The sequence below is a fragment of the Leishmania panamensis genome (genome assembly GCF_000755165.1).
Source record: "Leishmania panamensis strain MHOM/PA/94/PSC-1 chromosome 17 sequence".
Classification (NCBI taxonomy): Eukaryota; Euglenozoa; class Kinetoplastea; order Trypanosomatida; family Trypanosomatidae; genus Leishmania; species Leishmania panamensis.
The window spans coordinates 410,224-437,509 of record NC_025862.1 but is presented as its reverse complement, the minus strand read 5'-3'; the positions used below and the strand labels follow the sequence as shown (position 1 = coordinate 437,509).

General features: G+C 61.8%; 2 protein-coding genes across 2 annotated transcripts, besides 1 other annotated feature; both read right to left on the bottom strand.

Annotated features, from left to right (window-relative positions):
* Positions 1-211: 211 nt before the first annotated feature.
* Positions 212-19,273, bottom strand: LPMP_170960 (hypothetical protein; the record flags this gene model as incomplete). Its single annotated transcript, XM_010699485.1, has 1 exon — positions 212-19,273. The coding sequence occupies one exon, from the start codon at positions 19,271-19,273 to the stop codon at positions 212-214; it is 19,062 nt and encodes a 6,353-aa protein (XP_010697787.1).
* A 4,635-nt stretch (positions 19,274-23,908) lies between these two features.
* Positions 23,909-26,143, bottom strand: LPMP_170950 (hypothetical protein; the record flags this gene model as incomplete). The annotated part of the gene is made up of 1 exon (XM_010699484.1): positions 23,909-26,143. The coding sequence occupies one exon, from the start codon at positions 26,141-26,143 to the stop codon at positions 23,909-23,911; it is 2,235 nt and encodes a 744-aa protein (XP_010697786.1).
* Positions 26,144-26,629: 486 nt separating this feature from the next.
* Positions 26,630-26,999: a repeat region.
* Positions 27,000-27,286: the final 287 nt, after the last annotated feature.

Here is a 27,286-nt window from a genome sequence, read left to right as displayed (position 1 = left end):
GAAGGTCAATCCCGGCCTCGTCGCTGCCTTCAGTTTGCTTTTTTTCTGCCGGCTTCATGTGACTGAGGTTCACGATGACGCACGTGAATAGAGGCGTGGAAGGGCAGCTGCAGCACTGCTCTTCGCGAGAAATGCGTATACACGTGTACAGCGACACAGAAGCAAGGAACAACCACAAGGGCCCTCGCGGCCATCGCCCGTGTAAAATGCGCTACCACTGCGGTGCCCACCGCTGCCACGTGTGGGGGCACACACTGTCGACCCCAAGCAGGTGCTCCTCATCCGTGGCCGCCGCGATCATGGTGGCAACAAGCTCAAATGCAGACCCCAAGCGCGGAGCGCTGTCATCATCGTCGTCATTGCAGTCACCGGTATTGAATGCAGCGGATGCCGGAATCCTCTCCGTCCCTTCCCCCACTGCGTCGTGGCTTGCGGCCGGTATCGCTGCCTCCACAGCGTTACCTTTGTCTCGATCCTGGTACGGAGTTGCTGGTGCCATGCGCAGCCACTCCGCCTGCGTAGCCTCCCGCTGGGTGCGTAACAAGCTCAGCATGGCTACCCGCCCACTGCGCTCGGACTCTTCGTGCAGGATGAGCAGCGCATCGTACGATAGCTTCAACCGGAAAGAGCTAGAGTCAAAGCAGTGTGGCGGCGGAGGCAGCGTTACAGCGTCGGCGGCATCGCCGAGCGGCGAAGTTGGGCGAAGCTGCGCCGCTCCACGTACAGGAGAGACACCGAAGGCGGAAGAGGGTGCGGTGGAGGCTGCAGTGGTGGGGACACGGACCAGTGACTCGAGTGGCGGCGGGGCCTCGTGCTGCTCGCTTTCCGGTGCAACAGCGGCCTTTGCGTTGGCGCGTCGTAGCGTGGTGGCAGCGCTCCGCTTCGCGGCGCCTTCCGTGGTGGCAGCGGCGTTCGCCGATCCCGATGCACATGCAGAACCGCTCTCTGGTCGAAGTCCCGCATAACGACTCGGCAGAGCAGCGCTGACGTCACCGCTCGCGGTAGTCGAGAAGTCTGTAGGTGTACATGGCGAGAGTGACGCGCCGGTCGAGGAGGCGTGCGACGGTGACGAAGGCACGGCATGCGCTAACGCCGTCACGGGGTCGACCCCGTAGGTGGAAATGCCAGTCAAATCCCGCACGTACTGAAATATTTCGTAGAGTACGGAGCTGGCGTGGTACTGGAAAGCGGCGTGGGGACTCTGCAAGGGGAGGCCAGCCACCAACACCGGGGTCAAGCGGAACAGCGTTGCGTCATGCGTCGGGAACGGGCTCGTGACAAGAGGGGCGATGTGAGCCGCATATGTCGGTGCTTGTTTTGCGCATACAACGCGACTCTGCCGTGGCGGCGGCTGAAGGCAGTACCGCCCCAGGGCGTGTACCGCCACATGACCATTGTAAGTGTTCACAAGCACCGTGCCACATTCGCGGGTGTGTATGTCCAGGAGGTACTCAATCACACTCCACTCGGACAGCTCTTTCGCATACGTGCGGCGCGCCTCGAGCCAGTGGCTGGCGTTGCTGCTGTCGGCGCTAAACGCATCATTCAAGGCGAGCCTACAACGAGCGCTCTCTAAGCGGAAGAGAGCGAGCCGACATTCCTGCAAGCCACGTGCCGAGACGTGAGTAGCAGGCGTGGCAGTGCCGGCCAGTCGGTGACCACAGTGATGCTGCTTCCGGTTGAAGACAGACACCCCTGCAGGCGACGACGATGACGAAGGCGAGGGTGGCAATGATGTATTCGTCAAGGTATCCTCGCTGACTGTGACAGCTGCTAAAACAGCTGCCAGGAGACTGCGCAAGTGCGCCTCTGGGCGAGGCAGCATAGCCGCATACGCGTAGAGACGCTGCTGCAGCGAGAATGTCTCCTCTGGCGAACGGAGAGGCTGAGGCGCTGGTGCGAGCGAGGAGGCCGAAAAAGCGGATGTCGTCGTCGCCGCAGTGCCCGCCGAGGTGATGGATTGCGACACCTCCTCAGTTTGTGCCGCTGGAGCAGGCGGGGGCGGCGGAGGCGGTCGGGCGGCGAGCATGTCTTGAAGAAACACGATGAGTGGCCCAACGAAGCCGTCATCGTAGGCCGCGGCGACAAGCTGGTCAAAGCGCTCCTCATTCAGGCGGCGCCGTTGCACGAGGTCGCAGTACGTGTGTGAGTTCGTCAGTGCGGACGCCGCCTCGTCAGTCGGGGGGGCGCTCACCGGATACCCGTAGGCCCAGTTAAACGGGTAGGCACTGTCTGCCGACACGCCGGGGCGCCGGCCCGTCTCTGCGGCAATCCGAATTGCGTCCATATCGAGCGCGGGGTAGGCCTCCGCAGCCTCCTGCGCTGCCAGAGCCATCTCCCGCACGCGGAGGTGGACTGTGTAGTCATCCATGAGGCGGTACAATGACGGCGGCGTACGAGTTGCGTCAGACGGCTGGGCGAGTAGCAGCGCCATGTCATGCCGCCACCCCTGTGGGTCATCCGACCGCACTGCCGCAGCTGTCGCGGCTCCGAGGATAAGCGGCAACGTTCCGTGCTCTGGCAGCATCGTCATGCAATCCTGCACCGCGAGTGGCAACACAAACGGTCGCTGGAGATGTGTCAAGGGAAGGTGACTGAGGAGTAAGGAGACGACCTGCTCCATCAAGGCGTCGGGAAGCACGTACCGGCCTGCCCCAGTGTGTGCACTGGGTGTGAGGACATCGCTCGCAGCAGCGTCAGTCGAAGCAGCACCGCTTCTCCCCAATTGACCTAGCGGCACACCAGCCAAGTCCGCTGCGTCACCTGACGTGTCACACTCGTGTACCTCTCCAATCTTAGTAATCGTCGCTGGGGCTGCATGGCGGAAGCGGCACACCAAGCCGTCCGACAGCACCACAAAGATGACCTCCTCGTATGGGCAATGGGGGGCCGGCTGCGGGACAGCGTACCTCCGTGCATACATTATTGTGGGCACCGTCGCAGGTGCAAAGTTGACGGCGAACGTAGCGGTGCTACGCGCGGCACGCTGGCCGTGGGCAGTTGCAGCTGAAGCTGGCAGGCCGGTCGCAGACGACCGAGGCAGGGCTGCCTCTCCACTGCTACCATCGACCCCTTGCATCCCGCGGTATCTGGCCGTCTGTGTGACAGGTGCAGCGGCAGCAGGCGCATTCAGCTCGGCCGATTGCCCGCTGTGCGGGCGGCCTCGAGCCGCCGCATCTGGTCCGGCGCTGACACCGCTGGAGTAGACTTTTCCGTCACTTACACCCTCATCTCCGCTGGTGTTGTTGTGTGTACTGCTGCCACCAGTGTCCCCTGACATCAACCCCACTCCAAACACGCTGGAAAGCAGCCACAATGGCACAGGCAAGGGGCAGAAACCGTCCAAGAGCAGCTCCATCTCTCCATGCGTGCCAGTCGTGCCATCGATTGTAATGCATCCCGAGGCAGCGCCTTTGCAACTGGCGGTTCTATGCAAAGTACCTCCATCACTCGCCTCCTCACGAGCGCGTTGTGTTGAAGGCGGTGCTCCCTCAGCAGCACCCAACGACGTCCACAAAGCGTCTGCACTGTCCTGCCCTGGCCTTGCCCCCATTGAGCTGCGCCTTCGTGGTGTCGCCGTTAGCACCTCCCACGACCCCTGTACAAAGTTGCGCATCTGCAAGGCCTCTTGGATGAGTCGCCGATGGCCAGGACTGGCGGCTGCCGCGTCGGCAAGTAGCGACGAGTGCACCATTCGCTCCTCCACCTCAAGCGGTCGCACCAGCGGAGACACAAGGTGGTGCGACGCCGACGCCAACGCCCTATAAGACGGGGTTGGGCCACCGAGCGGTGTCGTGTCTGCATCGGGGGTAGCGAGATGGAGGGGCAGCAACGGGGTTGACAAAGCCCTGCCGACAACTCTACGCTTCCCCTTGTGCCGTCTGTCGGCCACATCCATCGCCGAAGTCGATGCCGCGCGCATCGCGATCAGACTGGCATCGCTGGCGTCACTCCTCGCCTCCCCTGGGTGGTCCATCAGCGACGACGCATCAGTGAAGGTGGTGCAGCCGACGCCACTGGCTCGCTTGTCGTCGCTCTCGCTCTCCAGCACTCGTGAAGAAGCGTTAAATCCTCCCCACTGCTCCTGTCGCTCACCATCCTGTCCTTCACTCACAGAACCAGCAAAGGCGCAGGGGAGCCGGCTCGAAACTGTCGCCATCGCTACCGTTCTCGTAGGCGCCTCTTCATTAGTGGTGACTCGGTCACTGCACGGTTGGCCGACTTGCTGCGCGAACATGGCCTCACATCCGTGCTCGAACATTGCGATGAGTGGAAACACCAGCTGGCGCAGCATGTCGCGCGACTGCACGCACATGTCTCGAACCGCCTCGTACAGGCTGCGGTGATGAGTAGCGGCTGCGAGCAGGAACGGGGAGACGGCGGCCCACTGCACGTACGAGGCAGCGGAGAAGTCCAGGCAGGCAAAGCCACCCTGCTGTTGTTGGGTAACGGCGACAGCAGCTGTCGACTGTGGCTGCGCAGCTAACTCTGGAGAAGACCGTTCTGATGTGTTGAAACTCTTCTTGATGGCCCTCAGGTCCCTACTGGTCTCCGTGTCCATCCCCTCCGCATCACACATGCCTGCTTGAAGCTTCTCTGTGCGCTGACTCGTAGACAAGGACCAGGCAGTAGTGGATGAGCTAATGGTGCCGCCGCCATCGCCTCCTGTGCCATCCTCCGCCTTCCCCTCCGCTGCGTCCTTCACAGTCGTGCTGCCGGCACTCATCGAGGGCGACCGTGTCGCTGACGAAGGTGGAGGCAAAGAAAAGAGCGACAGGCTTGAAGGCACCACCGCCGTTTTGGCTGCCACATTTGTTGCGGCTTTTGCACTCGCCGCGGCAGCCCTCGCGTCGTCCTGTACAATGACCTCGCACATGACTGCCAGGTGCAGCGCCTTTAAGAGCAAGTGGGTCGATGGCAACGCCGTCCGTGCGTGCCCGTGGCGACGCAGCATTGTGGAGGGGAAGGGGCCGATACCGCGGCTGAAGACCGACTCTGATCGACTACGCCAGAGCTGCGCTGCAAACTGTAAGCCATGAATTGCCTTAGCGGACTGCATCAGAAAGTTCTGTTTTGTCTCTTCGTCCCCCGTCGACTTCCACTCAGCGTGAATAGCCACACAGATGTCAAACAAGACAAGCCCAAACTCCCTCCATACGGATGGCACGTAGTGGGTGACTGCGACAGCGTGCTCGAGCAGGTAGTACTCGGCGAACAGCGCAGTCCTCCCTGCCAGGCTTTCTGGCAACAGGTAGCTTTCCTCCTCCTCCGCTGCCTCCTCCATTGGGGTAGTCGCTGCCTCAACGCTCTTAGCGCGTCGCTCCCGCACCTGTGAAGTACCTCTTCTGCCTACACACGGGCTCTCTGCGGAATCGTGGGGGCAGCTCGCATCGTCGCTGGTGCGGTCCGTTGCTGCTGCGGAAGCACTGCCACTCCGGTCAGACAACGAAGGCGCAGCCGTCGCTGGAAAGTCGCTAAGCTTGTGCGTCATGGACAAGCTTGCTGGGGAATGGAACTCCACGTCAACGACCTTCTCGCTCTCGATGATATCCGCTTTGTTGCATCGAGGGGGCCTACCAACACCGATGGGGAAAGCGAGCGTGTTGGTGGAGTGCCATACCGTGTTTGACATGGCCGAATTGACAGTAGCCAGTGAGGGCCGGTGTGAGAGCTGCGCGCGATGCAACAGCACTTGGGTCAGGCGACGCCGGCATGCCATATTTAGCAGCAGTAAATCCACCTGGTAATGCGTCAGCGACGCACCGAGCTCCGGTACAGTGAGCATGGCACTATCCATCTCAAGCTGAGTTCGCAGCGGCGACAAGAACGCATCTGTGGCGCACCATGACGCTAAAAATGGGGAGGTGGGCGGTACCACACTCACCCGCCGCATGGCGGCGCGACGTGTCAGCCACAAGTCGTGTCGCAGCACTGTCTGCACGCAGGCATACACTTCGCGTAGGTCCTTCTCGCCAGGTAAGTTGCGAATCAGGCGGCGCAGCATCTCCAGATTTAGTTGCTGCTTGAACTCCACCGCCGCGGCCGTGAAGGACATGACGACGGTAGGTAGACTAGCGTAGTGGTGCAGGACTTGCACAGCGCGCATGGGTTGACCCGCTTTCTCGAGTCGCTCCCCCAAGGCGAGGACGTTGTCAAGCTGCCAGGTAACAGGGGCGATGGCGCTGCGGACGGCGATGATCATAAAGCGCTGCAGAATCGTGGTGGTATCCGAAACAGGCCTGCACGCGATGTTGCGCAGACGCCGCACCGTCGCCTCGGGAAAGAGCTTACCGTTGATCTCGCGATCCAGAGCTGGCGATCCCGAGCCGAGCCACGCCGCAGATGTGTTACCGGTCTCTGAGCTTGCTGAAACGGTAGCCATCCCCTCCTGAGCTGCCGGCACCTGCTCCAGCGCGTGCATGCCTTCCTCCAGGTCGGATAGCTGTTGGAAGATGCTGCTCCACTCGAGCTTCACGCGATCGTTATCGGTGTGGAAGACAGCGTAGGAGTCGCGTAAGCCGTCGCGGACGGCAGCCAAGGCCCGTCTTGCGCCGTCGTAATCGTGCGCCGCCACGAGCGCTGCGCCAACGAACACCTCCATCTGCCTCTGCAGGAGCGACTCACGGGTGTAATCTGCCGCTCGGAGCGCGACCGTGCCGCCAGGGGCAGACGGTAAGTCGAACAAGAGGCTGTCGTCCGGTGATCCCTGGGGGTGCCCTTCCTCCCCCACATCCTCAGACCACCCTCGAAGGCTTCCTGGCGGCTGCGGCGGCCTCTGGTCGCGTGCCGTCACGCCAGAATGTGTTGCAGACCCGCACGACTTGTGCTGGTGTCCCTGCGCAGCGTGTGGCGCACCGGTGGGCCAGGGAAGGCCACCACCGCTACCGCGGCCAAAGGCGTAGTAGGCGGCTTCCTGAACGTAGTCCCAGCGAGAAAGAGCCTGGGCTGACATCACTGCATACTGCGCTGTCATAGAACTCAGCACACATGAGCTAATCCGTTTGGCGCCATCCTGCACCACGGCTGAGCCGCTGTCGCTGTCGGACCCCTCACCGCAAGCGACTACAGGCGGAGGCGAGCTCGTCATCGATGTGGCCGTGTCGGCAGCGCCCTTGCCCTTAGCGGCATCCCAGAGTCGCAGCACCGCCTCGAAGTCGAACAGGCAGATGTGACAACGCATTGCCCCGACAATCAACCCAGCAGCAGCGGCGCTTGAGTGGTGACGAGTCGCCATGCCCTTCGACGCTAGCGCTGGCGTACCCTCCGCGGTTTCGTCCTCTTTTGTTACCGCGTCGCGGTGACTGTCACAGTGCTCGCTCGTCTGCTGCTCCTCGTACAACCGCACATACTGGAGTGCGGCTGCGCGGTGGAAGCCAAGCAGCTCCAGCGCCGACGGAGGCAGGATGTCAATGGCCGACGACAAGGGCGACTTAGCAACCGCTGCCGCAGACCTCGCAGTCTTGCAGCTGTGATGTCGCCGTCCTGGTAGCCCAACTGCCGCTGTGCCCCTGCTCCGCGACTCTGAGGTCGTCGCCGCCACCTCACTGAGCCACCGCTGGAAGCGCGGGTCTTGCACGAATAGCGTCTGCTCCGCCGCGCTGGCCAAGTCATCGGCAGACACCATGAGCAGCGCCGCACATCCCCAGGAGAAGGAGCGGGCTAAGTCCTGCTCCAGGTACAGGATGCGCAGTGGGGGGTTGAGGGAGCGATTGGCAAGCTCCGCCACGACACTGTCCGGCAGCCAGACGTCCACGACCCGCGACACCACCCCTGGCGGAAAAAATGTGTGGTGGTAGAGACGGAGGTCGTGCGCCATACGGGCCACCCCGGTGGCGACCTGCTGCGGTACAGGTGCGCGCGAGTCGGTGTGGAAGGCATAGAAGTCGCGCAGCGCCCGAAGCCACCCGACGAGCTCCGCCACAGTGCAGGACGGGAGCGTGGACAAGAGAGCCAAGGGTAGCAGCTCCGAATAGAAGGCGGTGTGGTGCTCGCGCGCAAAGGGTTCACAGGCTTGAATGCAGTAGTCTGAACTGCACTGCAGCATGTAGAGACAGAACTGCTCCCACCACGAGCGCCACTCGTGTCCGGAAAGATATCGATGAAGCTCAAAGTACGCAATGAGTGAGTTGTGGTGCGCCACCTCGCCAGCCTCGTGCGCTGACGCGATAGCCACACATGCTTCCGACATCCCACTCGCCACGCACGGGGACGTCGCTGCTGCGGTCGCTTCTTTCCTGACCTTATCAGAAACAGCCTCGGCAAACGGATAGGTCGGGGCGTCACGGCTCATGTGCGTAGTCGCAGAAGACGACTGCGCGGTTGCTGTGAAGCACACCTCTGTGTTCAGCGGTGGCGGGTGCCTAGCCATGGGCGGCGTCGAACGCGCCGCGCCGGTTGCAACTGGTAGAGCCACAGCCGATGTGCCACCCGCCTCCAAAAAGAGAGGCGAGAGAGGCTTCGGCCTCGGCGGCGGCGGCGGCACCGCTGTGACATCATTGGAAAGAACAGCGAAAGGATGGAGAGCGGCACCGGCAGCACCACCACCACCAGCAGACGGCGGCATCGTAGAGCTGTTCGGAGACGCCCTATCGTTGGTACTGACAGACGCTGCGATTGACGCGAAGCGCCATCGTGGCGGCATCCCGCCGGGCCCGCCAGCCGCTCCAGATGCCCCTCCACCAGCGCCACCGGCAGAGCCGAAGACCGAAGCAGAAAGTCCGAGCAAGCTCCTGCGGTGGCCGATCGAGGCGGCGGTGAAAGAACCCACCGTAAGCATCCCCGCACTGGCTGACGGTGAAGCTGCTGGCTGCTGACCAAGGGTCACACTCGGCGAGGTGCCGCTGCTGATGGGATGGGGGTAGTACGACTGTCCTGCCGGAAACGACTGCGGATGGGGAAGCTGAAAGTATCGATATATGGGGGTTGTAAGCCTCACTCCAGTGCCGCTGCCTACCGGCGTGTGGGTAGGCGGCATCGCCTCGTTGCTGCCACGCCAGTAGGCCACCTCCATGTCTACTGATGACCCTCCGCCACCCGCGTCCAGCGAGGCGTGTGGATGGTGGCGGTAAGGACTGCTGTTCATGACGTCACTATGTCTGCTGTCGTCGCCGCTAGCCCGTCCCTCCGCGACAACGGCGCTTGCGAAGAAGCTCCCAGGGTAGAACGAGGAGTCACTGCCGCTTCCGCTGCGGAGGGCAGGCGCACCCGCGGGTACCGAGGTATTCACGTAGTTGTCGAATGAGGCACCGCCGCCTCCCATCTCGACGGGGATGGGCAGGGTGATCGTCATGAGGCTGGGGTCATGCGACGTCAACAGCGACGTATCTGCCCCACTGGTGCTGCGTGCCGTAACGGTGCGAGGGAGGGAGTTCGGGCCACAAAAGGGCGTCGAGGAGGCCGTCCCAATCGGCAACGGGTACTGCGGCTGCGGCTGCGGCTGTGGCTGATAGCTGGCGTGCGGCCACTGTGGCATCGTGCTACCATTGCTGCTTCTCGTGAGGCATCTAGAGTGCGAATGAGTCCATATTCGCCCGTTGCCGTCTGGATCCTCATCGTGGTCTGAGAAGCCCACCGTCGTGTTCATCTCAGCTGACCGTGGTCCATCGCTGCTGCTGTCGAGGTGGTCCATGCTCGGATACGCCGTCATGGGGCGCCCTAACGCGATGTTGATCGAGTTGTCTCCGCACGAGGTAAAGGTGTTGGTCGGGATCGAGCCGGGCAAGGCTGCTGCGCTGCTGCTTTGAGCCCCTCGAACCGTCACGTGTGTACGTGAGGCACCAGCGAAGGCCATCGCAGCGACGGAGAGCATGAATGCCCCTCTTTCTTCCCCGATGGTAAGAGCCGGTATGTTCTCCGAACTGACGACGCGCCTGCGACCTATGCCAAACGATCCCGACAACACGGCACCACCACTCGGCGGGGTAGCGGCGCTCTTTTCCCCAGGCGTCATTGCCGCAGCTGTTTGGGCGAGGGGAGAGCACCGGTGACGGAGAATGGCGTCAGTACTGCCCACTTGCGTAACTTGGCCAACGGCATTATAGAGCCCCGGTCCGGGCATCATAGTCGACTGTGTCGCAGCGGTGGGAGAGTTGTCGCTTTCGGTACCAACATCACTGCCAGAGCTTGTGATTGCAACTCGCTGCTGCTGCTGCTGCTGCTGTTGCTGCTGCAGAGCCCATTTAACCGCCATCCCCTCACCATGCTCAGATGTGAGTGGCATGCAGAGGTCGTAGTAGCTAGAGCAGATACAGCGCACGTACGCCACGGCAACGCTGTCGGGACCAAAGCGCTGCGCAAAGTACGTGTGCAACGTCGTCGCGAACGCAGTCGTCGACGGTGGGTGGTGCCACGCAGCCGACACAAGCAAGCACCCCAGAAGCTGTACTTCCCCCTCGGTTTCCCAGGAGGTGTGCACCGCGTCGAACGGAAAGTAGCGCCGCACCGTCACCGCACGGTCGGCGCTTTGAACCCACATGCGACTGAGAGCAGCGTTGTTGAACCACAGCGCCTCGCTTGCCGATCGCGGCACTGCGTAAAAGGCGGTCAGCGAGGGGAAGACACCAGCACTGCAGCCACTGATGTTCGCCGAGCCGCTATCCTCCTCGTGCTGCCGAGCTCGCTGCACATGTAGCTGCTCTCGCACCTCGCGTAACTTCACCTCCAGCTGCGCGCGCGCCGGCGCAGCTAGCGAACAAACCCCGCCATCCGGACAGGCAGCAGTGCCGCTCGTTAAATCGGGCAGCCCGGACAGGCCGCTGCTGCCATCGGTTTGCGACAGCAGCGACGCGGAGTGCCGGCCCATGGCGCCCCATAACCGCAGCAGCGCCTCCTCGTGGACGGCGCTCAGTGACTCCAGGCGTGCGAGCAAGTTTTTGACGAGCTTCATGGAGATGGTGGAGAGGTTACTGTGCACCATATATTCGAGCAGCGGTGTGCAGACACACGCGTTCACGAAGGAGATCAGCTCCTCGTGCGGGTCCGCCATAAGATCAAAAACACCCGACCTCGGGGTGATACCCGTGGCTGGCCAAAAGCTGTGCAACGGGGAGAACGTCGATGCAGCGAGCGTGGCGCTGTGCTCAGCGTCTAAGCCGCTGCACTGCCCTGTGCGGCTATCCGTTGGAGCGGCTGTTGCCGTCGGCGCTGCGGTGTGCCGCACCGCGTCGCGGCGCGGCACGTGCGACGACTTCAGGCACTCCGACAAACTCAGCGCCACAAGCCGTTTCGCCAGCGGTGGCACAAGTGGCTGTAACGATGTGAGGCACAGGGTCAAGGCTCGATAGACGAGCTTCAGCTGCTGACCCCACGGTGCCGACTCGTCACCGTTAACGGCTACCGCGTTGTGCAGCAATGGCGGTGGTGTGAGCGGCCTCTTCAGTGGGCTGGTACTATCGTTTGCATCAGTAGCGACGCTCCCATGTCGCACAGGGTTCGTACAGCTCGCCGACGCCGAGAAGTTCTGCGATGGGTTGGCCAGAGCTGCTGGGGCCTCTGCCCCACCCTCTGTAGGAGTAACAGCGGCTCCGGCGGCTGCGCTGCTTCCCATAGCACCATTCAATGCATTAGCGGCAGCCGGCGCATTGTCTGGAGGCCCCTCATGGGCGTGGCGGTGCGTCACCACCAGCGTGTCGTACTGAATCAGCGCCTCTAGCAGCGATGGGATCCACACGTCGCAGTCATCGCGCAGCAAGTCCGGCACTGCCCAACACAGGGCATCAAGCACCTCACAGCACTGTACAAGGCCGCGCGGCGACATCGTCTTCCAGCTGCGGCGTAGAAACACATTCAGCAGCGGGTACATCGGACCAATGCGGCGGCCGGCGACAAGGACCAGGTCGAACAGGCTCCGCAAGAAGAGCAGCCGTATCGCCTCCGAGGAGTCGCTGATCTGCGCTGCCTCCGTGAGCCACACTGCCGTCGCCGCACCCTCCCCGCGGTCCGTTGCGGTGGCGATGCTCGAATGAGGTTTGTGCGCCGGCACGCTATACGCTGTCTCGATGTCGCGCGACCGCGTCTGCTGCTTCTCGAGGAGGTCGATTACAAGCGTCAGCACCGTCGGCAGGTAGAGCTCGAGATGGTGAATGGCCACGGTGTTTGTCAAGATATTCATGATGGTGGCCAGACACGCGCACAGGCCTCCTTGTGTCTGGCTCATCGTCCCATTCACGTATGCAGAGACAGTGCACAGTAGCGCCCGCAGAACCGCGTCGCACCACACCTGCGCCGTGAACGGTGCAAAACGGTCGGCCTTCTGCAGCTGCGCGAGCGCCTCGGCAGCGCTGTCGGCCCTCTCGTCTCTGTCGAGCCACTGTGAGCGGGCGGCTCGGCCACAACCCAGCACACCAGTCGACGAGGAGAGTGGGGGTAAGGCGTAACGGTTCTGCGGTCGTCGCAGTAGCGCTGGTGCGCGCGGCGCCGCATCCGCGTCCCAGGGCTCGATGCCGCTGATTGTGCCTAGAAGCTGCAGCACAGCCATGGTGAACTCCTTCATAACAGATGGCTTGCGATACAGCAGCGAGTGCAGGTACTCCACCACCTTCGGTAGGATTTGTGACGAGCAGCGCGCTGAGCCGGTGAACTGCTGCAGCAGGCTCTGCAGTGCTGCCACCGTCGCCAGCAGCCGTGCGGAGTCGCCGTCGCTGTCGATCAGCTGCTGCGCAACGAGGTCGAAAAAGGGAGCAAAGAGCGCTGACTGCTCCTCGGTGCTGTCCTCACGCAAGGCGACGAGGAAATGCAACGCCCGCAACACCGATCCGCGCGGTGACGACGCACTGCGCAGCACCGACGACACGATCGACAGCAGCTGCGGCAAGTAGAGATGCGTTGACTGCTTCATCCGGGAGGAAACCTGAGATAACACGAAGAGCGCGTCCTCATGGATGGACCCGGATGGGGTTGTCTGCAGGGGCGCCACGGCTGGCTTTGCACGCGTGGAAGGAGCTGCCAACCGCGCAATGCTACTCGTCAAGTCATCGGTGTATTGGATCAGCACCTGGCGAAGGCGGGGAAAGATAGAGGGCGGGTTCAGCGGCGCCAGGGCGCAGAGCAGCTGGGCCGCTTTGCTTCGATTGGGCATGTAGCCATCCCACAGCACAACGAACAGCTGATGCACGAAGGGCTCGTGGGGATAGAGGAGAGGATAAGTCTCCGGCGAGAGACTCTCAAGGGCACACTTCCGGATGAGCGGCTCCGGATCGCACACAGCGAGCTCCACCAAGTGGTGCACCACCTCTCGCAGAGCGTTCACGTGTGTGCGTCCATGATGCTGCACAGTGCCCATCGGCATCGTTAGCGCTCGCGTTGTGGTAATGGGGGCTGCCACCGCCGCCGCTCCCTCGCCCAACGTCGACGGGCTGCCACTCCAAAGGCCCGCTGCTGTCTGAGGAGGCAGCGCATGATAGGGCTTGCAGGCCTGTCCTGTCTGTGTCACAGCCGGCGCGCTAAGGGTTGTGAGACACTGCAGCGCGGCTGCCCCGTGTACACAACCTCTGGCGACGCCCCCACCGCTTGCGGTAGTGCGCGGGTCACGTACTGCAGCACGGGTGACGGCAGCCGACACGCTTCCGCGGTACGACGTCAGTGCTGTCGACGGAGCTGCAGCAGTATCGCCCGCGCTGACGGCCGGCGTGGCGGCGTGGTGATGCAGCACTGCCTGGTTTGGCGAGCGCCAGCAGTCCGACAGCAACCAGCGCATGCAGCACTGCATACACGCCAGCCGCAGCTGCGCATCTGGGTGCCGCAGGTACGGAAGGCACACCTCCAGGAAGAAGAGGGTGGTGCCCTCCCAGCTGCTGGAGAAAAGACTCATCGCACGGAAGCAGTGGTACTTGATGAGGCGCGTCTGCACTGCCTGCCGGCGCCGTGCAGCTCGCACCGACGCCGCAGGGAGGCGCAGTTGCCCTACATTCGTTGAAGAGAAAGGGAAGAAGAGCTGGAAGTTCATCGGACTCCTCCACATCGGATGGGCCGCTCCCCCAGCGGCGCGACGCGAGGAGAGGCAGGGTAGCAATCCTTGAGAAGCTGCTGCTGCTGCAGATACTGGGAGAGATGTAGGCGACTGTGCTGCACCCCGAGTCGCCTCAGCTGGCTTGCTCGTAACGACCCCCTCCTCGCGAGTCCCTCGCTGGACCTCTTCGGGCTGAGCTTGCGGTGGTCCTCGACGAGAGTAATGAGCCTGCCTTACACCACCCGCCTCTGTCTCCCGCGACGCCGTTCTCGCCGTGGCGTTGTCGGCACCGTCGTTGTCTCCGTCACTGAGCCCGTCGTCTGGGGCTGTCAGCACGACGGCCATGGCCCGCGCCAGCTCGGACTGGCACACGCGGGAGAGGGGCGGGTACACGGCACAGATGCACAATGCTGTAGTGACGGATGCCATCGAGAAGGGTCGTCGCAGTCCCAGCTGCGCCAGCCGCAACACCAGTGGGTAGCACCGCCGTGCACACGCATCATCGGGCATGTTGTGCGAAAGGAGAACTAGCGCCGGCATTGCGAGGCGCTGATACATGGATCGGGCGGTGATCAGACGCATTCGCCGGATAATGGCCTCGTCCTCCACAGCAGCGGTAGCGACAGGAGATAAGGGCAGCGAACTAGACCGCTGGCGCTGCGGTACCAGGGACTGCACTGCAGCCGCTCGGGCACCGCCGTTGAAGTACGCTCCCACCGCTGCGGAGGAGAGGGGCATGGAAAGCCACAGCTGAGGATCCTCGACGGCGGAGTTGTGCAGCAGCAATGTACGGTGGAGTAATGGGTAAAGCCTCTGGCGTACGATACGCTCGTACACAGCAGGATAGCGCCCCGCCACGGTGGTTGTAAAAAGAACTGCGTTCAGCAACTCTGTTCCGTCCATGCGGGCGCTATCCTCTGCCTGCCATGCCGAAAAAGGTGGGGCACATGGCGTTAAGGGAGTAGTTGTGGTGGCTACAGCAGCAGTGGTAGCAGTTGACGCTGCCACCTGCGGCGATGCTGCCGGTAACTCAGGGCCATGGAGAGAGCCGCCGATGTGTAATGAACGTGGGGCAACGTCACACTTGAGCGATGCTGAGGAAGAGGGCGGAGGGGTGCCTAAGTTTGCGTTCGATGTCGCTTCTGTAGGTGCGCCGCCATGACTATTGGCCCCGAGGCGGTAGCTGCCATCAAGTAATTCCTGCGACAAGGACTTTACTGCTTGGATGGCACGGTTCACGAGCACTTGCGTCGCCACCGTCACAACGCTGGCGGAGAGCGCGCCCACGTAGTACTGCGATAGGAGTGGCACCACGCTGGTGAGGAGGACTTCTGCTTCCTTGCTTACTGCCACGGAGCCTGTGTGCCTCGTTGCCCCCCTCGCACCGTCTGGTGTCGACGACAGTACGGTAGAGCCTGCGGCGTCCCAGCATGGACGCACACAGCGCTCCAACACTCGTGCCGCGACCCAAGAGGGCAAGAAAAAATCGAGAGACGGCGTCTGCGCGGCTGCTCCTTCCGCGTACAGCTGAACATTCGCCGTACCAGAAGATACAGCAGGCGTCGGTGCTGCCATCGGGACCAGCGGCGTATTGTCACAACCGCGCGCGCCCACCAGTGGGTCCGAACGGTCAGTGGCGCTAATGTCTGCCACGGCTGTAGGGGAAACACGCGGCCTGCACGACTCCGTTGTCGGCGTCGGCATGGTAGCGGGGAGTCCGCTCTGGCGTCTTGATGCCGTCGCTGACGCCGCAAGGCTGGCTGCGCCTTGCATGCCTCCGCCCATCCAGCGACTGTCATGAAAGAAGACGGAGTCCGGTGTTGGTGCTGCGGTGGATGCAGCCCGTGACACCCCTGGTGGTGTCACACCACCCGCACTCGTGTGGTCGCCATCGCTGCCACCCGCTGCAGCTGTGGCTGATGGAGCATGTCCCACATAGAGTGACGGCCCTGCTCTTGGCCCCAGTAGCGGCGACACCGCAAGCAGTGTCGTCGTGTCGGTAACCAGAGCGGGAGTGGCAGTCGAAACCTCACCCCCTGCCGCCCTCGTCGCGGTACCTGAGGCCACCGAGAGAGAGGGCGCCACGCCCGCCACAGGAGGTACGAAGACGTTTGTCGCAGCGCTCTCCACACTCTGCCACTCGGGGTCCGCATCGGTGGCGGTTGATGCCAGCAGCATTCCTCGGCGCCGCGGCGCCCCGGTGCGGGTAGCGAGAGCAGCCATCGTCGCTGACAACATCGATACCGACTTGTCCAGATCACCTGTAGAGGCCCCAATGGCTCCACTGGCGGCGCTGACACCACATGGCATCGCTGCCGAGCCACCAGCCACTGGTGGCAGGTGCGGCAGCGAGGCTGGCTCGGCAAGAGAGTCTCGACGACTCGCCTGGACGCCAGAGTCCGCAACCGTAACGAGGCTATCCAGCGTCAAGAGTGGAAGAACAACACCCTCGGTGAATGGGTCAGCGTCGCCCAGTCCGATTCCACACGACGCGAGGTCAAAGTGGCGCGGTATGGGTGCCACGCCGGATGGGAGGGTGGAGGCCTCGGCGGGGTTGGAGCTAAGTGAGGCCTCAGTCACCGTAGTCGTTGCGTTCGACTGCCGCAATGCGTGGCTCCCCACTTGGTCAGAAGTCGTTTCCTCTGAGAAACCTGCAATACGCCACGCACACAGAAATGCGCCCAGAGTGAGCGTTGACGCCGCCACAGTGGCCTCTAACGTCTGGGGCCGGCCAGCAGCACGGAGAGCGCGGGCCAGCGGTAATGTCCAGAGCGCGTCCCGGCTGAGTATCGCGCCATCGAGGGAAACGTCGTCCCACAGCACGTCGCTGAACGCTGACGGCGACTCCAGCCCCAGCGTCGTGGCCGCCGCAGCTGCAGCGCTGAAGTTGCGTCGCTGGTGTCGACGCTGCGCCCACGACGCCGGATGTAGCAGTGGTGAGCTGGTTGCACTGGGCTGTCTAAGTGCGTGCAACGGTGACGACATGGTAGCACAACCTCCGCCAGCGGTAGCGATCGTGACGGCGGCCTGGAGAGCAATCTGGGAAGAGGGTGAGCTGCTGCTCTGCGCGAGCCCGTGACCGCCAGCAGCTGTCGAGGCTGTTGAGAGCTGCACATGCTGCGACCCACTGCCCATCAAGCGCACAGCCGCCTCCGCGTGCTCTACCGAGTCAGTTTCCATCGACTCACAGAAAAGGTCGTCGACCACTTCAATCAGCAGAGGCGGCGACGGGCGGCTGTGCGCGGCTAGGGGACGCCCTGACGCCGTCCCTCCAGGGAGATCCGAAGCGGGCGGCGCAAACGGCCCCCCCGACGCACCACCGAGTCCATTGCATGTCGCCCCAGCAGCCTCAACCGCGTCGCGGCGGCCGTCGACAGTCGCAATAGTGGCAAGCGCTGGTGACAGCGACGTCACCAATGTTGAATGGGCGAGGCGCCGTGCAGCACGCTTCACAGAGCTCCACATCGACTTTGCGGTGGTGCGGTAGGAGAACGTTGGCGTCTGTACAGCCGGTGATGCGGATGTGGTAGCTACCGTTCGCAGCGCCGATAGGCTGGTCTCGGTTGGGTCGACAGAGACACAAGCAGTCGTCGCCACCGAGGCCGCACCAGCTCCAGGCAAGTGATGCGGCGGCTGTAGTGTCGCCGTGGTGTTGAGATTGAGAAGGCTGCTACTGCTGTTGTTGCTCACCTTAGCACCAGAATGGTGGCTCACCTCCGGCGAAACAGCGGCTTCACCGGGCCACACGGGGATTAGCGGAGAGAGACAAAGTTGCGGTTGCGGCTGCGGGCCTGCGAAAAAGATGTTCACAGCGTTGGCAATGACGTTCTGCACGAGCAGCACCATGTGCAGCTCCAGGGCGACTGTGAAGAGGTCTTGCATGGCGTTAGCGGCGAGGTCGCGCAACACTCGTCGTGGTGGCAGAACGGTGTCGTCAATAGTGTAAAATTCCATCAAAATCAGCCAAACTGCGAGCAGGAAGGTGGGCAAGCGGCCTTGCAGAAGAGACCTGTGCTGCAGCAGCACCGCCGCCGTGAGATTGTACAGAGTACTGTTTTCCATAGCCAGCGCCAACACCGCTCGCAGCATGAGCAGCCCTGAGACGTACTCGGCGTACGTGCGCCCATAACAGAGGTACGTCTCTATCAGCGCCAGAAGCTCGTGTGTCATGTGCGTATAGTCCGCTGCCCCTGCGCCGACACTCGGTCGGTACAGGGAGCGCCATGCCTCCATCGCCAGCATGACGATGCTAAAGCGCGGGGACGGAAGGAAGAGGCGAATCTGGTTGAAGAGTGCTAGTACACGGTCACTGTCCGTCATGCCAGGGAAGCGGTAGGGGGCGGTGGCCATGATATAGTGCAGCGCCACATCCCGCTCCCCACGCGCAATGAAGGCTTGAATGGTATGCTGGACGTGATGCAGCAGTGCCGCCCTGGAAACAAGCCCTGTCCCTGCGGCTGCGTCGTACACCGTGGCCGATGTGGTGGTCACCGCAGACGTCGGTGACGACGACGGCAGTGAGGGGACCGGCAGCCCCGCTGCAGCGGCGTCTCGTGCCGTGGGGATTGTGGTGGCCGACCCAGGAAACGCCATCGCTGCTGCCGCTCGCTCTTCCATAGCGCGTAAGGGAAGCGAAGGAAACACCGTCGTATCGGGGCGCATGCTTCCACCGCTGCTTAACCAGCCGGGGCTCACAGCCGGAGTTGTCGACGTCGATGTTGCACCGATGCTCCCAGAGAGGTTCATAGTGGTTGGCCATCCACCGCCACGACCCCCAGTGCCGTAGTAGCCCATGCCAATGAAGGTGACGGGGTCATGATAGCCCTCCGCGACGTGGCCCGTGGCGCCTGGCGAAGACCCTTCGGTGCGCCGGCTGCGAGGGTGGCTCACGCTCGCAGTGCCTCCGCCGCCGATGCTTGTCGCTGCTGCAATATTGGCAGCCCCATCGCTAGCGCTGACCACGTCGGTGCTGCCCTGCCGCTGGTCACGCTGCTGTTGCTGCTGAAGCACCTCGGCCGAAATTGCGTCAAGACCGGCGCGGTACCGCACCGGCAGCTGCTCATAAAACCGCTGCGCACAGTGCACAGGCAGAGTGCGGTAGTTGGCGAACACGTTGTGGCGCACGGCGAGACAGAAACCCCTCAAGTCGATCGGCGGCGGCGCGGAGGTCACCGCGGCCTCAGCGGTGCTGGCAGCGTGCCCCTCTGGCCCATCCTCCATCCCTTGCGACGCCGCAGCCGTGGCCGAGGCAGAGCCGCCTGGCCCTGCTGCGTCAAGAGAGCTGCGCAACGGGCCGCTACGCTGCTGCGCAGCGGACTGATGAGTCATTGCTGCATCACTGCTGCCGGTGCAGCTCAAGTACACTCCACCGCCGCCGGCGTCACACAGAGGTGTCGTCAAAGTCGTCAGATATAACGAGGAGGCCGTTGCCGCTGTTGAGGAGGTGGGCGAGCCTGTGTCAATGTTGCCTGGGTTCGCCGATCTCATCGCCGCTGCTGCGGTCTCCTTGTCACCGCCTGAGTGGAGATGCGAACCATGAGGAACGGCACGAGAGCAGTCACGGCCCTGCGCAGATATCCCAACGTCGCTGCCGGCCACCGCGCCTACCATCGCACATCCCGTGACAGCGCCTGCAAACACAGGCGTGGAAGTGTACGCACGGTGGCGGCACATCGGGCTCTGCGCGCCACTGCTCGACCTCATAAGCACATGAAGGGACCTACTTTGGTGAGCGCTAAGCACGTAGTCGCGCTGAAGGATCACCGCACGACTCAGCCCGTTGGAAGGCCCCGACAGGTCCCCTGCCAAAGTGTGCTCGAAAGCCTCCACAGCAGATGCGACCTCGTCAAGACGACGGCGGTCCAGCAGCCCAGCAACATAGCGCAACATCTCTTCATCCTCCAAGAAGTGCATCAACGGCGACACTAGAAGGTCACCGTCTGCCTCGGTTACTAGCGTGGTGGCGAAATCAGCGTGGGCGGAGTGCAGACCCCCTCCCGCACCGACAACATCCTCACCGTCCAGCACGCTCCCTCCAGCCGGGACGCCGCCGCCACTGCGATCGTGTCTCATGGAGGTCTCAGTAGAGCCCCCGCGGGCTAAAGAGAAAGGCCCCCCCACCGGTGACATGGATCCAGCAGTGCCGCACGGGGCGCTGCGGTGGCCCGCGGCACTGACACGCAGGGAAGTGTGATGCGATCCAACCATGGTCGCCCCCCCGCTTGCTGCTTCTCTCTCAGCCACTCCACCTCTCGTGCTCATAAGCCAGGGGCGCGCTTCAGTACTCCACGTTGGCAACGACGGCAATGCAGCCTCGGCACCAAAGGCCTCTGCACCGACCCCCGCGCTCGGCAGCGCTGGTGATGATGGGGAGCCCAAGGTGGTGTCTTCCAGCGCTCGCCTCGCCCTTGCGAGGGCAGCCCAACTTCGAGGCCCACCGCTGCTGCTGCTAGGTGAGACCGAAAAGGTAGACCATCGCGACGCCATTGGCGACGTAGGTGAGCCAGGCGACAGAGGCGGCGTCAAGGTGATGGTGGAAGAGCATGAAGAGAAGCGCCGCCCAGTTGTAGCCGCAGGGTAAAGGTGCCCTCCTTCGCCGGCTCCACCACCGCAACGTATGGTTGCCATCAGCCTGGACCCATCCAGTGGGCCGCCAGTGCTTCTATGGACACATGCGGCCTCTGCGGCAAGCGCAGTGGAGCTTGCCAGCTCCTGTGCTGGCCGTATGGTGCCATACGTCGACTCATCCTGCACGGCTGGGAGGTTGAAGAAGTGAGTCGTAATGTGCGCAAGGCGCGACGTCATAATGCTGAGAAAGAGATAGATGGCGGTGCTGAGGAGAGTATCCTACTGGGGATCACCATATGCGAGAGCCACAGCACCGTGAAAAGCGTCGCGCACGCACGCACTTCGCAGTAACCACAGGAGAAGGCGAAGAAAAAAAAACGACGAGGACGGGGGGTGCGATTAAATCAAAGGGTCGCCTGCCGAGCACCGAGAGACAAAAAGAGGGGAGGAAACGGAGAAAAGAAAAGAGAAATGCTGCCAACGGCAACACTGGTGACACGCGTCAGCCTGTGCACCACCGGATGCCCCCGTAAGGATGCGAGGCTCAGCGAAACAACAAAACAGACAAAAACAAACCCAAAAAAAGGGGGGTGTCGGGAGGACTCACAAGACCGGGGCGAAGGGGGGCGAACAGAGAAAAGGGAAGAACAAAAAAAGCGAAAGGGAAAGAGGCCACACACACACCACGTCACGAGCAGCAGCAGCAGCAGCAGCAGCAGCAGCAAACCAGAGAGAGAGAGAGACGCGCAGTGCGTCGTAGCGAGCAGTCGATACAACACACGGGCAGAGGTACTCACAAGAGTGATGAACATAATACGATATCGTTATGTGGATAAGACCCGTGCTCTGCCAGTGGAGCAGGTGAGTTTCTGTCAAGAGAGCGTAACCCTATAGGGTTGTGTGAGGAGTGTATGCCCTGTGCGACTGCCTGTTACCACTAGCGGTTTTTCTTCTATATCCATGGGCCGGTGCGTGCGATCGTCTTAGGGTGGCGAGACTCACTGACACCATCACAGACACGCGTACAAAAACAAAAAAATTCTCGAGAACTCAAACGCAGCGAGAAAGAGGGGATGATGGCAATGAAGTGGCTAATGCAGTGACGCTACAAGATGTGGAGCAAGGGAGAGGGGGAGGGGGGGCCTGTGTTGGAGAGTAAACGGGCTAACGCAAGAAGAGTTTACTCACTGAAAGCACAGATGCGACGCACTGTTATGGTCGGGATGAGAGTGCAGGCGTGCGTGTAGAGGAGAGCCGCGCCGGAGTAAGCGCCGAGGAGAACAGGGAGGAAGACAGCAACGAAAGAAAAAATGAGAGTCGAGAGAGTGAGGACATAGCAGGGATCCTTTGGAGAAGGGAATGTGGTGTAGCAGGCGCAGCAGCGCTCGTCTTTCGTGTTTCGCTCTTTTTCTGCGCCCTCCATCATCACACACTCTCCCACACACACACACACAAGAAGAGCGGTATTCTGTGTAGAAGCGACGCGTCAGGAGAATCGAGCGGAGTGAGGGAGGGAGATGGGGCCATCATTACCATCAGCACTGCAGTATTGATCGTGCTCCTGGAACTGCACAAGTCTGAGTGTCATCGCCTTAGTAAGAGAAGGCAAGGGTCCGCCGCCGCCCCCCCCCCTGCCGGAGTCGCGTTTCGGTTTCGGTCCTGGAAGTAGGGGAGGCGTGATGCAGCTGTCCGCGCACGCATTGCTCTGTGCGTGAATGGTTGTGTGAGAGCGATGATGCGGAGGATAAAAGGAGTAGGCGGGGAGTTGTGCAAGAGAGGGAAAGAGACAGACGAGCAAACACTGAATTGGCCAGAGGCTCTCTTATGCACCTCCGCCTACATTCGTCCTCTTTCTGTACGGTCCGCCTTTACTTCGCCGTCACTGGCCACGGGAGGTTCATGCTCGACTGGATCTTGGCGATAGAGAGCCCCTGCGACTCCACGTACTCCTCCAACGCACTCGCCTCATCCGCGTAGCGCGCCACGGCCTCGCAGGTATGCTGGAACTTCAGTGAGTCGACAGCAACAAGGAAGGCGTTGTGCCGTGCACACACGAGCACCGCGCAGAGTGCACCAATGGTGAAGTACTTGCCAAAGGCGGCTACTCGGACCCCGCTCATGCTGCCTACCCCCACGTCCCTATAGAGTTGATGTCCCTACGCCCGTGCACACTGGCTGTGCTATTTCTTGCACGTGTCTTCTGAGGTATGGCCGGTGATGTGTTTGGGATGTCGTCGTGTAGGCGTCCGTAGACGCAGCACAGAGCGAAAAGGGGAGGGGCGTTACGCTTGAAGTTTTTTTTTTTTGGGGGGGGGGGGGGAGCCGCTGCAGCCAAAGCGATGTGGGAGAAGGAAGGCAGCAAGAGCAAACGAAGAGCTGAAGAATCGTGAGAGGAGCACCAACTACCGCATCAGAGGCGCGCGCCTGAGCGTGGATATGTATCCCTTGCTTACTCGCGGATTGCCGCTGGTAAGCACCGTACAACCCTCACACCGAAGCATGCCGTTAACCCTAGAGCGGGGGACAGAAAAGCAAATGGGGCGGGGCGGGGTAGCAAGAGAATGGGTTATGCCTGGTTCGGCCCATATTACCCGTGTATGGGTGTGCGTGCACATCTGCCGCTCCACCCTGAGTCATGTAACCCAGCGTGTGGAACGAGAACCGACGGCGCAGCTTACACCCTCTCCCTCTTACTATCCCGCCCCGCCTCGCGCACAACCATGCACAAGTGGTGCATTGATGCACCTCCCCCCTCTCCCTACATCTGTGCCCCCCATCTCCCCTTGTCCGTCGTAAGGAGAAGAGAGAGTAGGCACAAGAGCAGTGCCGTCACACAGACAGAGCACATGTGGGGAGACAAACACACAGTCTCTTGCGCACCAGTGGTGAAATGAAGGGAGGAAGAGGGTGCCCCCTCCTTCCTTCTCCCTCCCTCCCTCCTGCGCTCGCTCGCATCATTGCACAAAGACTCACTTTGGGGTTGATCGTGTGGTTAGTCTTACTTTAAAGAGGAGCCAACAACATCAACGAAAAACAACAACCGCCCAAATCGAGCAGCCCAGTACACCTCCTCCTCCGCCTCCGCTTCCTCATTCGGCACACACACACACACACGTCTGAGATACGTCCGACTAGCACATGGCGGAGGCGACAATAAAGGGGAGGCAAATGAATAAAGGAGTGAGCGAGCGAACGACTCACGTGAAGACGGATGTGACGAGTCGAGATGGACAAACGGCGCACATATGACAAACACACACGCGCACACCTCCCCTCCCCTCCCCTCACACAGGGAGAGAGAAAGAGATGAGGGGTGCGTATGGAAGCGGGGGGAGAGCCTCTGACACACGCACTCACGGCGCTCAGGCCCTTACCCGAACACGCTCCACCTTGCCGCTACACAGTGGAGATCTCCTTCCTCCGGCGGAACGTGAAGGTCAGCGCGCTTGGAAGGCCAGGCCGCTCCACCGTGGCGCAGTAATCCTTCAGCTCCTCACTATTCTCGCAAACCGCAGAGAAGGCTCGGAGCGAGGCTGCCACCACGTGCGCTGTCTTCTCCAGCCCCTCCGCATTGCGCCGAATAGCGGCCTTGCGCACGTCGTCGATGGCGCTGCTCGACATAAGGGCCTTCAGCTTCTCGGCTGCGTTGCTGGCCACCTCAGCCGCCTTTTTAGCGTACATTGGGATCTGGCGCACGTCGTCGAGCGACGGCCTCGCGCTCATGCACCGCTCATACGAGCGCAGTGGCGGGTTGCGCAGCTGGCCGTAGCAGAGGAGTAGGCGGTGGTTGAAGGCGTTCTCGACGCTGATAAGGGACCCCTTCGGTGCGCTGATGAGGTCAATGAGGTTCTTTCTCTCCATAAGACAGGCGGAAAGATAGGTGGCATCGGAAAGGGAGCAGCGCGCGTCGAGCACACCGTCGTGGGCGAGGTCCATCTGCCCAGTCGTCCGTGTGGTGAGGGCGAGGTTGTGGATCGGAATGTGAGTGCGCTTATTGATGAGCGTCGCGGGAATGAAATGCGTGCTTTGCAGGCACAGAGTCGTCAGGTTCTCCTTCTGGGCCCTCTGCGCGAAGTTGATGTACCACATGGCCGGCACGAGCTCTCCCTGCGTCAGCAAGTCGAGCTCCACCTCGAAGCTCATAATGATTTCCATCGCGCGCAGTACATAGTCGTTTGAGAAGAGAGTCAGCACCGTGCTGCACCGGATGCACTCCGCCTCCAGCTCTTTCGCCACGCCAGGCAGGTTGGCGAGGAAGACGGAGAGGTCGGTCGTGTACGACATCTCCTGGAAGCGGATGAAATCCGCCATCGTGTTGATCATGCGCCGGTGCGCCAGCCCGCGGTTGCACAGCATCGTCTCCAGGAAGACCAGATACAGCTTGCACACCTCCGTGGTCCAGCGCCGCACCGAGTCGACCGTCTGCTGGCGCAGGAACATCCGCTGCTCCGGCGTCACTTTCAGGCGGTTCATCGTGCACTTCACACGATACTCAACGACGCCGTCAATCATGGCCTCATCGGCCTCAAATATCCTTTGATAAAGTGGGGCGCCGTACCTCTTCGCCAGTGTCTCCAGCATGCGGCGGTGCAGCGGGGCGCCGTGAAGGAACGACTCGTTAGGGTCACGGCTGAACAGAACGATGGCGCACAGTGAGCGCACCGGCAGGAGCGGCTGCAGTGCACCAAAGTTCTCGATAAAGTCCGCAATGCAGGCAAGTGACTCGATGTTCACAAGCGTCTTGAACGACATCAGCTGCTGCAGCAGGCACTTGTAGGCAGACATGGCATCAGCAAAGGACGTCGCGGGCAACGCTTTGGTCGGCGTGATGACGCTGACCCAGAAGGCGATCTCCTTCCCGCGCAACAGCTTCGTCTCCGGTGCCGGCTCGCTGGAACGGGTGTACTGGTCGCTCTTCAGCAGATCAAGGGCCTCCTGGCAGATGTCGCACGCTGCCTCAATATCCGACCTCTTCTTCGACTCCAGCAGCAGCGAGAGGGCCGCGAGAAAGTGCTTGCGGAAGCGCAACCGGGCAGCCACAGCGGGGCTCGAAGACTTTGCCGCGGCTGTCTCCAGCTCCGCCAAAATCTCGTCCACGCTGCAGTCGGGCTGACGGTCCAGCTCCGGAGGCACCAGCATGAACTCCTCTTCGCTGCGGTTCGTCGTGGAGAAGACGGCGCGCAGCACGCAGTCGAGGGAGCGCAGCACGCCGCGGCAGTAAGCGTATAGAGTACCGTTCTGCACCTTGAGCAGATCCATGCGCAGGAAGTAGGGGAAGTCTAGGTAGCTCTGGGTGAGCGAGTACCCCTTCAGGTACGTCAGCTCTTTGACATGGATGTAGTCCATTACATCAAGCAGCGCCGCCTCCGTAGACACGGTCGCCGCCGAGGGCAACTCTTGCGTCTTCAGAAGGTGAGAGAGGGAGTAGATCGTCTCGGAGCCAAACCCCGAGTCCGTTTTGGGGTCCATAATCTCTGGGGCGGACAGGATGACCTCCTTGTCCACACCGGCAAGGCAGCGACAGCTCCAAGTCGACTCCCCCTTCAGGCAGTCCTGGAAGGCGGTCAGGACATCCTCCCAGGTGTCGTCGAGGTCGCACAGCGGCTTCGGCGGCGGCTGCATGGTGACCATGGAAGAAGGCGGAAACGAGGGAGGGAGAAGAAGAGAAGGCAGACCTGATGTATGGATCGCGCAGCGATTTGTTTGCACGTTACTTGCTTACCCCTGCGTGTGCTTGAGGCTATCGCCCTGTTGTGTTCCTTTTCGTTCTTCCGTAGTGTAGACTACAGGGCCCCTTGGAGCGCACAGTGGTAGGGGGGACAGCGGGTGTGGGAGAGGGGTGAAAACAATCGAGAGGGGGTGTGACATCCGCATGAGCGAGGCCCAACGCCAGAAAAAGGAAAAAGGGGGAGAAAAGGGAGTGGAGATGCGGAAGGGGATCGATGAAGAATCGTGCGTGTATGAGGAGGGATTCCACACAGAGAGACATTATAACAGCAAGTTACACAGACAACCAGACAGAGACACACGAGAACGCACTAAACTGCAAAGAATGATGTGTGCACACAGGAAGTGCACACATCATTCTTTCCCATAACTCCACGATGAAGGGGAGCACACCTCACACCCTGTCATCCAGGGTACAGTACTCCACTGTGTGAAGAGGGCATGCTGCTCCCCTATCCTTGCCAACGCCGAACCACCTCAGATGATGGCAGGGTCAAGCACCTACGATGTAGAGAGGTCAGAGCAATGTATCGCTGCGGATGTCAGCGGTCAGTGCCTGGGTGGCGCTGTGTTGGAGTGGCCTGCGTAAGTGAGCCCGTTTGTCACACCCATACGATGGGCAGAGTATCAGCGTGGCTCGAGTGTGCCTCACTGGGCCCTCGCTGCGTACTGGCGTGGGGAGCCTGAGTGCCACCCCGAGGGGTACAACAGGTGGCAACCGGCACGGCAAGAGTGACTGTGAGGTGGCCTGCGAGGCGGGAAGTAAGCGAGCGGTCGTGCAGAAGAGTCGCCTCCGACACCTACGGACATGCCAACAGTCGCATCTGCAATGCTCGACGGTGAAGAATGACCTGACGTGGTGCAGAGAGCGGTGAACAGAGGCAGCTGTTGTTACTGTCTGTGGGGCATTGTCGGAGAGGTGCGTGGCAGTGCACCGCTCAGCAACGGCACACTGCCGCGACTCCGGCTGCCGGGGGAAGTGACACGAGAGAGACGTGCGCTCCCAAGAAGGAATACCGCTGGGACGGCGGCAAACTCGACACGCCG